The sequence below is a fragment of the Corvus cornix genome, chromosome 1A (assembly GCF_000738735.6).
Source record: "Corvus cornix cornix isolate S_Up_H32 chromosome 1A, ASM73873v5, whole genome shotgun sequence".
Lineage (NCBI taxonomy): Eukaryota > Metazoa > Chordata > Aves > Passeriformes > Corvidae > Corvus > Corvus cornix.
This window is the reverse complement of record NC_047057.1, coordinates 35,494,472-35,505,830: the sequence shown is the minus strand read 5'-3', so window position 1 is coordinate 35,505,830 and position 11,359 is coordinate 35,494,472. Positions and strand designations below refer to the sequence as shown.

Here is an 11,359-nt window from a genome sequence, read left to right as displayed (position 1 = left end):
GGCTCTAATATTGCTTACCCTGTGGTGCACACATGCATGTAAAATCATCTTTACTTGCTTGTTTTCTCACCATTTCAATGTCCCAGCCATCACAATGCTTCCATCTTTTTGTATCCACTTCGAGCTCTCCACCCTTCACAAAACTCCATCACGCTTCTTAGTACCTCATAAAACTCAACCCATTTGCATCCTGTCTCTTGAAGCCCTCTGTTCTCCCTGAGTTATGCACTCCCCTATGCTTTGTCACGCTTCTGTTTTTTTCTCCTAAAGATAATTAATGGCTTTCTTATTCCTGTTCTCTGCTGGTCCTGTCCTACCTCAATAAGACTATTCTAAAACTCACCCAACAAACTTCTTCTCCACAGGCCCTTCTGGCAGAAATGATCTTCCCCAAACTAGCCTCCTCATCTACTCTGGGAACCTGCATGCTCCTTGCTAAAATCCATTTACATATAGGATAATTTTACTTTCTTTTTTTAAAATCTTTGTAATTTGTTACTTGCCATATGAAGTCCTGACTAAACAATTGCTTTCTGAGAGTTTTTGCTTCATTGGTATTTTACCTCTGTCTTTCAAGTACATCATAGAAATGAATTAAAATCCCCATCTCTGAAAAACCAAGCACATCTAACTGTCCTGTGCTGCAGAGCCTCTTAACAAGAATGCACGCACTGTTTCACCTCTCCCTGCTGCCTATAAAATGACAAGGCTGTGCTTAGCTGCTGCCTGCCTTTAATTCAACTGAGCTGGAAGTTCTGGTGCAGCCTGAGCAACCTGGCTCTTGCCAAGTCCTGTGTTTTAAGCCCCACCTTTCATTTGCCCTTAGCAACTCCATCCACTTCAAACCTGATGGTGCTACTGCCTCTCTGCCAAGATGAACTTTGCCAGCCTCTTTGGTTATCCCCTCACCTGCTTCACCTGCCAGATTAGGGGTCAGAGAGAAAATAAAGAAGGATGCAGGAGAATTTGCTGTCTCATTAGAAGCAGCAGCCTAGTGCAGTTGAATTGCACCTCTCATGTCTGTGGTCTGAAGGTTGTGGGTAACTTGTGCCTGACCTGATGCACACCCCTGTCACACAGCTGGAGATGCTGGTCTCACCTGTGGCAATTTTGAGAGGTCATCAGCAAGACACGGCAGCATGCACAGGGAGCAGGATCTGTTTGTAAGGGTCTGCGAGTGAAATTTTGGTAAAAGATTTAGTATGTGTTGAAATGAAACACTATTATTCTTTTGTTGTTCTTTTTTTTTTTTTTTTTTTTTACAGCACACAACCTGTAACTTATACTTTGTGAAGAATTTCAGACACCTAGGGAGGTTAGTGTAAGTATTACAATAACTCAGGAAGGATTAATTGAGAATGCACACCATTTTGTGAGGTGTTAGGTCAGGATTAAATGCTCTTTACTGTGGAGTCACATTTTATTACAACTTTCATATGTTCAGAACACATAGAAAAGAAAGCATGTCACCTATTTACAATCACTACACATTTACATTATATTATTTACAGATAATGAATTTAGTAACATATATGAGCAGAAAATATAGCAAATATCAATAAGAAACTGTACAGGGCTTAATCTCATGTCCTTTACTGTAGTTGCATTTCACTGTAATAATAAATACAGTTCTATATTTACACATTTTACTTTAAAAATCTATTAAATGAATTTTAACAATTTCAAGTTTAAAATATCTGATCAAAATATTTCAAACATGCTTATAAAAATAAGACACAAAGCCTTTAGGACCTTCTGCAAGCTATAAAAGTTCTGATAAAAGAAGCTTTCTTTAACTAGTCTTTAGAATTATAACATTATTTTGCTTCTCAAATTTCTTTACAAACTTCTTAAATATAGCAAGCTGAAAGGAACCTCACTGACATCAAGCAGAGCAGCACAGATGGACCCCAGTTAAATTAAAGCTAAGTAAACATGGTAATAGGTATTGTGCAATGGTTGACTGATCCTCTGTTTAATCCAAAGTGGTTTCAGGCATCATTTCTGCAGCTGTGTGCTGCACTGCTTCAAAAGCCACAACAGATAAGGATTAAGATAAGTACCCAGCTGACTTTATCATACACAATTCCAGAACTGGTTCATTTTTTTTCCCTGAAGGATGAATATGTCAGCCAAAGTCAACTGATGCCATCTGTAACTGCAAAACTAAAAATACGCCAGTGTGAATAGGCAGGAAAATCAAGGCATATGCATTGTTGGCAGCAAATTCTTCATTGTGAAAATCCATCCTTGGAGTCCCAGTAATTTTTATATACAGGAACAGATGAACGACAGAAATCATCTGTAACTGATTACCTTAATTGCTGGGCCTAGCCTAACCTTCGTGATGTTAAAAAATTAGTCTCGTTCACCTGGAGGCTGAGTGGCCATTAACTGAGTAGTGAGTACTGGGTTATTAAATGTTACTCCTCAGGGAGCTCTTTCTAACAACAACAACAAAAGCTAAATTTGTGCATTTTTCTGTCTTAAATGATCAGCTTACTTAAGCAAAAGGTGCCAGCTCTGAGAAAAGAATATTGGAATATCCCCTGATGGCTTGGACAAGGTCAAAGAATTATATTCTAGGTGGCTCTGTTTGAGATATTTAAACAGTAGACTTGGCAAGGACGTGAAGTCTCTTCTTTCTAACTGGGATGCTTCTGATGTGTAAACATACATGCCTTGATTCAGCAAAGTATTAACAGATTCAAAGTCAGAGAACTCTGTTAATCTAATCAAGCCTTTTCCTAAACTGAAGCCATCAGAAGCCCCTGAATTTCAACAGCTGCTCCAGTATCTTTTTTGGCCATATATCCAATATGAATTTAGAGATTTTTGGTGACAGATAATTTCACTAGCTAATGACCATCTCTATCAACAACTTGCACCTTTATTTCTAGGCTGCTTATCCCTAATGTCAATTTCCAGTTGACCTTACCAGATTCTTCTCCTCTCAGATGAGCAGTCCTCTGCCTTCAAACTTCTGTATCCCAGAAGCAGCTACTTATAAACTGTGATCAAATCACTTATTTTTTAAGTTCCTTTAAATTTATGATATTCATACCCTTTTCAATTTCACAATGTTCTTTCCAGCATGCAAATGCAATAAGTGTTTGAAATATCCCAGGAGTGCTTGCATCAGTGCTAAGAAGACAGATCACACAACCTCTTCACTCCTACTTGATATTGCCTTAGCTAAGGATGTTGGCTATCCTTATCCAAAAAGACCCAGTGACCTCTAAATCTTCAACTGACTAGTGACTATGAACTAGCAGCTTTCTAGAATCACTGTTTCATGAGACAGACATCATTCCATGAGCAGGACTACAGTTTTTATTCCTGCACATACTACCTTAAATGAATGTTTCTGTCTGAGTGCCTTTGGTGTCCTTTAATAGTTCTCAGCATGCCAATTTTTTTATATCAATAACTTTCTATTTAGTATTTTCCACCTTCAAATTATATGAGTCATCTGCCAATTTTATCATCAGTAATTCCGGAAGTAATTCTACCGGCATGAAAGCAATTCAGGACCAAACTGTGCAGAACCTCATTAGAAAAATACCCATGTGACAATGCCTTGCCATTTACAATTACATTTTAAATGCTTAACAGGATTTTGACTACCTTCTTTCACATCATGCTAATTTTTAGCTTTCGCTGACAATTAAAAATGCTTTGTCAAGTTAGATGACTTCCAAAATCCAAACCCAATGCCAGTTAAACCCTTTAATCGGCTTTATCAAACATGGAACTTCATCAAAGGGTATTCTGCAGAAACCTTTAGGACTTCAACAGGATTACTCTTCCATTTAGATACATTGCTGAACAAAGGCCATACAAAGATGCTTATAAAAACAACCATGGCACTGAAAAATTATTATTAAAACCAAATTGCAATAAACACGAAAAAAAATAACCCAACCCCTGAAAACATCAGGTGATGCTTTGAAAAAATGTTACAAATTTAATATGCTATTTTTGCTCTTGACCAACTGATGCCCTTTCTGAGTAGTGCTACTTTAAAAGAGAACAGCTGATACAACTGCACAAACTTCAACAGCTTTCTTTTCCTCTCTTCATCCCAGCATTCTGGGAGCAGGCTGAGCAGGCTCAAGTATTGGATTTTCAGCCTGTTGCAAGTTTTGTCATTGTCTGTTTTCTGATGCGTGTCACAATAATTTAGAGGCAGTCTCTAAACTCGTATGCACACATCCACACTTACTTTTGGGATTAAAACTTTTGTAAACAGAGATTTTCTGTACTGCTACTGCAACTAGCGACAGGGAACAAATGCGACTGACGAAAGATTGCAGCCTTCTGTCATTTGATAAGATGGTGGCATTAATGAACTGCTGGTGGGCATATCATATGATATGCTGGCACTCGTGAAGGTTACCAATGCTTGTGTTGAGTCACAAGACTGTTTTTCTATGTCTTCTGAATTCACAGAGATCAGACTAGCATGTTTTGATCTCCTCCACATCAAAGTTTGCTTTCGCAGACTTCCCAAATCCTCCTTAAAATGTGGATTGAAAAGTATATAGAGCAGTGGGTTTAGACATGCTGGCAATGGGACAATCACTAGAAGTATTGACTTAATCACTTCTGGGCTGATAAAAGTGAGGTTTAGTAAAGAGGAAAAAGATAAGAAGGCCACAGGGCAATAAAGAATGCAATTAGTAAAAAGTAGCAGGGCTATATGTTTGACCATGGAGCAATCCCAAATGTTGTCTAGTTCTCCCTTTTCTAAACTACAGTAGAGCTTTGTATAAGCAACAGTCATTACCAGAAAACAAAGGGAGTTGAGCAGTACCAGTGCTACCATGTAGCCCATAGCAGTGGACTCTCCAAATGGGAGTGGCAAACAAAGTGGAGAAACCCCATACTCGCTTCCAGTGAGAAGGGGTATCACTGCAATGATTAGTGCCAACATAAAGCAAAAGGAAATGGCAATTTTTACACTGGCAATGGAGGATTTTGTTTCAAACTTTGAAGCATGCTTTACAGAGAATGCTCGTTCGAGTGCAGCTAGGGTGAGGAGGAATATGGAAGCCTCTGAAGCAAAAATGGAGAGAAGGCCTGTTATTTGGCAACCAATTCCACTTTCCCATTGTGCTCCGTACCGAGCAAAGCTACCAAAAGTGGATGCATCCACACTAGCCAGCACTCCGCTGGCCACACCCATCAAGGCATTTACAATAGCTATTAAACCAATCAGAAGTTTTATGGAGGACATATACAATGAAGATCTGAAAACTGTAGCAGACACCAGTGCATTGCAACTAAAGGTCAAACCCACTATGGTCCACACTCCAATTCTGATCAGCCAGCTACCAAACAGATGCTCACATGGTTTGAAGGGACCTGAAAAGACAAAATAAAAGGGTAAGGGGAACCTACGTAAACCAAAACAACCTCGTGCTTTCTAAGACACTAAAGTTCATGCTTCTTGCAGGTTCTCAGCACAGCCAAACAGTGGATGTTAGTCTAAAAAGTGAGCTGGAAATCTGCTCTTTCTTTGGAGTCTGAGACTTTGATAACACGCTGCTAAATGTGTGATGCATGTTGCATTACTGGTGCATGTAAGTCTTTGTCCTTCATCATGAGTAATCTGTGAGTTTCTTTTTGTGCCTGGCAGTACTGCTGCAAGTGTCAACTCCTGTAGTTTCAAGAAATGCTGTGATGTTTGTCAGTATGTGAAAAAAGCTGAAAACGTTACCTCTCAATAAATTAGAACAGGTTCCTAATGAGTCCTAGTGAAGTGTGATGGAATGAGTACAGACAGATGTACTTCGGCTACCTTATAACATGTCATTACACAGTCCAAGAAAATTGTGTCTCTCTTCGCATCTCTCTTAGAGTTGCTGTCTGGCAGTTTCATACCTGGAGAAGGTGAGCATTGCACTGAATGATGGGATTTCAAATCTTCTTCAAAGTCAAGAAAAAAGTCCTCAAAATCACGTTCATCTATAGGGGAGAAAATACCCAGAATTGTTACTGCATGTTCAGGAAGAGTTTTCTTAGTAAAAGTTGCAAAAATGCCTGTGCTATTTAAGGCCTGGTCTTGTCCCTTTGCCAGGGATTGTCATCTTTACTCCTCTGAAAATAATCACTTACAGGTACATTCTCTATCGCCTAATTTGAGGTGTGATGATTGCCTAGGAAGGAGTTTAAAATGGGCATTCTGCTGTTGTGCCATGCTGCTAAGAATTAATCAAGTTATCTGTGTTTTTTATGTCATGACTCTACCATGTATTCTTGGCTCTATTCTTGCTGAACTCTTGAGACTGGTTTGCAGGAGCAGAGATAGCACAGAAAGCAACAGGGTGGTATAAATGTATGTGTGCACCTACATAACAGATCAAGTAACAGACCTAGTGCTGAAGGGGATGAAAAATACAGTAGTCTTGTGTCCTAGAGAACAAACGCACTCTCTGGAAACCCTGGTTATGTGCATAGACTGGGGAATGAGATGCTGGAGAGCAGCCCTGCAGAAAGGGACCTGGGGGTCCTGGTCGATGGCAAGTTGAACATGAGTCAGCAGTGCCCTGGCAGCCAGGAGGGCCAACCCTGTCCTGGGGTGCATCAGGCACAGCATCACCAGCTGGGCAAGGGAGGGGATTGTCCCGCTCTGCTCTGCACTGGGGCGGCCTCACCTCGAGTGCTGGGGGCAGTTTTGGGTGTCACAATATAAGAAAGATATACATCTATTGGAGACTGTCCAAAGGAGGGCTATGAGGATGATGAAGGGTCTGGAGGAGGTGTATGAGAAGCAGCTGAGGTTACTTGGTTTGTTCAGCCTGAAGAAGAGGAGACTGAGAGGAAACCTCATTCGAGTCTTCAACATCCTCATGAGGGGAAGCAGAGGGGCTGGTACAAAACTCTTCCTCTCACAATCAAGACCCAAGGAAATGTCATGAAGCTGAGCCAGGGGAGGTTTAGCTTGGATATCAAGAAAATGTTCTTCACCCAGAGGGTGGCTGGGCACTGGAACAGGCTCCCCAGAGAAGGGGTCACAGCACGAAGGCTGCCAGAGTTCAAGAAGTGTTTGGACAATGCACATGGCGTGACTCTTGGGGCTGTCCTGTGCAGGGTCAGGTGATGAATTTGATGATCCTTGTGGGTCCCTTCCAACTCAGCATATTCTATGATTCTATGAAAAAATATGCCAAAGTAGCCACATACTTTCGCTATGACTCATCCTGAACTGTGTGGGTAAGCCAAAGATGTGTTCCATTCTGAGGCTGGCAAGAAACTACATCTTTGCTGGCCTGCTCTCATATGGAGTTACATACCAGCTGAACTACCCTGTCTCTCATATAAAGGCAAGATTTAATTTACCCCATTACTATAGCTATTATTTGGATGAAAAGATGAGTGCATGAGTGAGTGAGATTTTTGAATGGCAGACCTAAAATAATGAGTTTGCTAAGCACAGGAATGCTTAAATAACATTACTGGGCAAGAGGGAGGGAGAGGCCACCTCTGTGACTGTAAAGAGTATTTGATTTATTTAACATCACAGGTTGCTCCCAGCCTTCAGGCAGACTTAAAAGCCTAAGATGATGGTTACCTTGAATTTGTAACAGTCCAGCATCCTTTCTATGAAAGTCATCAATGCTGCTATTCTCATCTTTACTCCACTGGCTGGAGATTCTGTAGTGGTTCTCACAAGCTCCAAAGGCACAGCACTGATAAGCATAAGGCATTTCCATAACCCTGCAGAAGAATAAGGAAGCATGCCATGATACTGGTTAAGCACCAGAGTTACTGGATTGTACTGCTCCTCTACAGTTAGCACAAAGCAAAGTAAAACTATCTCCGGGTAAAAATCCATCATGATAATACAAAATGAGGATTCACAAATAAAATTCCTCATCAGAAATGCCAATGGTTTTTAGGCTAATTTTAGGAAAGACACAATGAAGTTTTCTTATGTGTTTTCATAGGAGACATGAAAGTGGGAGATCTGTGTCTTGCTGTTGAGTGAATGTTACTCAGAGTTGTATTTCTATTTTTATGATTTTCAATGACTTTACTGTGTAAATCAACAGTTTCTCCAACAGTTACTTTCTACTTTCATAATGGTTTGTTTAAAAAAAAAACCAAACACATCCAAAGATAACAACCTGTCTACCGGGCAAAACCAAAACACTTCCCAAATTGAATTTCTCCAGTTTAGGGAGAATGAGATCTTTTGGAAGTCAAGCTTTATTCACCTCCTTCCACATTCAACTCTTTTCACAGTAAGATGGCAAAAAGGAGATTGTTTCTTTGCAGAAGATCAAGAAAGCAGTGTTCTAAACCAAAAGTGAATCAGGCACTGTGTGTGAAATAGATGTCACTGAGAGAAAGGTTTTACTTTATTCATTGTCTTAAAAATGAGAACAATCATTGCAGGACACAGGATACTAATTCTTAATTCTTTTAAGATCATGGCTATTCCTAACATAACATTGACATAACAATATATGTCAGTGAGTTCCAATCATTATGAAGGCTTCTGTTGTCAAAAAATTGCATATTTCTGGTATGCTGTAAATTTAATTCCTTTGGGAATGTGCAAGTTCTGGGGGAGCATAGAAGAACTACTATCTGAGTTCTACGGACTACTTCTATTCCATAGATATATTTTATGCTTCGGAAGCAGAGAGATTTAATTTGCACAGTTCACCAATAGCACATAGTAAAACCTAACAACTCACCTTAATTCTGAAAGCCCAATAAACCAAAAAGTTCAAAGATAAAGAAGTGATTAGAAGTTATTCTGAGTTAACTTAAAAGGAATAAAGTAGAACTAGATCCTCCTATCAGATTACTTTCAACAGGTTAATCATGTAAATTAACATAATGAGTGTAATAAGCAACCTCTAACCCCCAGGAAATCAGAGAAACCAAGCTGAATCAGGCCCAGTGCCAACAAGACTTTAAACTTGTGCACTAGCCAAAAGCTTGGTACAAAGGGGAACAAATGGAATGTTAAGTTCTAAAGTGATTTTTAAATTAGTGCATTTGGGGGCATTTAGATTCTATGCCCTTACATTTCTGTTGGAAATTAACCACAATAATCTGTACCCTTGTACCCAATACAAAATTTTTAGGGTGCTCAATAAAAGTTCAAGATAACCAAGATCTAACTGTCAAGCAACCTCAGGCCAGCAGATTTAAATATTTAATTTCTAACTCATTCATCTGCATTCCATCTTTTAACATGAGATTATCTTGATTAAACATTTTTGAATGCATTTCCCAGAAGCCCTTCTTAAATAAACTACTATTAAACCCACCGATTACTAGACTAACCCATAGCTAATCATCTGGGATAAACCCAATCCCAATCTCCAAACAGAAATTTCCTTTTTTTGGAACAAAAAAAATTATCAAAAGTAACACTGACAGTTCTGTGAGGTAATCCCTGCAATTTGTGGCTTCAGACCTTTGGAAGGACATTGATATAGCTGGGGGAATGAACTGTTAATGGATATTTCAGGCACAAGAGACTAACAGAAATATATTCTATTCTCTGGTTATTCAAACAGCTCTATGTACTCAATAAGGACCCATTTCCAGACCCTCTTGTGCTTCTACCAACCTGCTGGTCTGTCATACACTGGAAATGTGGATGTCCCACATTGTACTGGTCCACTACTTTGATGATGTAGCAAAAAACATTCATGGCTTTTAAATGATCTTTAAAGAGCAAGACTCCAATTTCTTATCCTCTCTGTAGGTATTTCTAGCATCCATTCTTAAATCTGAACAGTTTTTGTTTGTTTTTCCCCCTAGCCTGCGTTATTAGGATATACACATAATCCTTAAATTAACAAATGTTGCTTAATCTGTGTGCAAAGCCCAACTGCACACAGTGGCTGCAATCCAGAACACAGAGGACAAACCATACTTTGCAAAGTGGCTAACAAGTATCAGATCTTGGTGACAGAGGAGCTTTTTGTCACAAAAGCTACATTTAACACAACAACAAAAAAAAAAAAAAAAAAAAAAAAAAAAAGAAGGAGCTCTCAGGCATACAGTGCTGAAGGCAGTCCTTTTTATGGCTGGTGCTTATTTGATGTGGGTGATTAGATTTGGACTTTGTCAAATTAAACTCTTAGAAATACTGGCAAACTTTATTTTTATATACTCCTTATCTCACTAATGATATCTGTATCCTTGATAATTTTTTTCCTCTAGCAAGGAATGCCTCTTTTTTCTGTTTTTAGATTAAGCAGCAGAGAACACAAGGTCGTGTCCTCCCTCACAAAGGTAGCTAATGGTGGAGTTAATGGTGAACAGGAAGGCACAGTTATGATGAATGGAGCAAAGCACTGAGTTCTTTTCAGCACTGAATCAAAGCATCAGATAAAGAAGGAAGGAGTGGCTGGCAGCCTGACTTTGCTTCCTCAAGGCTTGCTGTAATAGGCTGGGCTCAGCTCTGTAGAGTGTCCTAGTGCTACTGCTGATGATGGGGAAGGGGATGCTCAGCTCTTTGATGTGTCTGTATTGATGAATTTAGATGAGTAGGAAGTTTTTATACAGGAATTTGTCTTTAATGTAACCATTGGCTAGTTACAACAATTGCAAAGGGTGAAATTTCATTTTGTTTTAGATCTCTGTTCAAGTTTGGTGCTTTGTGCATTACCTGTGCAGTGATCCTGTGAAATCCTGACCTCATTTTGATTTACGGTAAAAGTCACACAGACTGTAGATCAGGATTTTACCCTATTCTCTGCTGACTGGATATAATTTGTTCTTACAGATGTAATTGACTCTAGATATATTATTCATACTTTGAATAAATTTTTTAAAAGAATTAAGTTAGTTTGACACATCCTTGCTAACAATTGTTACACTGAAATACACTGTACTTTCATTTGAGCAATGTACACCATTTTACTGATGGGAAATTCATACAAAGTATAATTTTGAGAAAAGAATTAAAAAAATCTTAGTTATACATAATTCAGTTGAATAATGGATTTTTCTAGGATTACTGCAGCACCTCTTATGCCTCTAGGTCATGGTATATACATCATTACATACTTGCCAGGTTGGAAGTAATCCATTTTCTTGTGTGTACATTCTTTTAAAGAAACTTCAATTATTTTAGAATTGTCACCTGTCTTAGCATTTGGGCAAAGCCAGTGAGAGAAGAAAAAGTATGATATAAGCCCAGTCTCAACCAATCATGATTTTTATGGTACTTGCTCCTTGGCCTCTGAGACCTATCTCAAGATCTCTAATGTAAAAGAGACCACTAGTACCTTGAATGTTAACGTTATAGTTAACATAAAGTGCAACATTATCTTGCACTTGATGAAGTCATTGCCTAATCTCCTCTGTGACAAACTACCAATTT

At 39.0% G+C, this 11,359-nt stretch overlaps 1 protein-coding gene across 1 annotated transcript in view; it reads right to left on the bottom strand.

Annotated features, from left to right (window-relative positions):
* Positions 1–1,373: 1,373 nt before the first annotated feature.
* Positions 1,374–11,359, bottom strand: part of LGR5 (leucine rich repeat containing G protein-coupled receptor 5) — a 90,171-nt gene continuing 80,185 nt past the window's right edge. The window contains exons 16-18 of the mRNA XM_039571481.1: positions 7,577–7,722; positions 5,887–5,970; positions 1,374–5,367 (exon numbers count right to left, since the gene is read on the bottom strand). Of these exons, the coding sequence (XP_039427415.1) occupies positions 4,277–5,367; positions 5,887–5,970; positions 7,577–7,722 (1,321 nt within the window). The 3' untranslated portion in view covers positions 1,374–4,276. The remainder of the gene's footprint in view (positions 5,368–5,886; positions 5,971–7,576; positions 7,723–11,359) is intronic.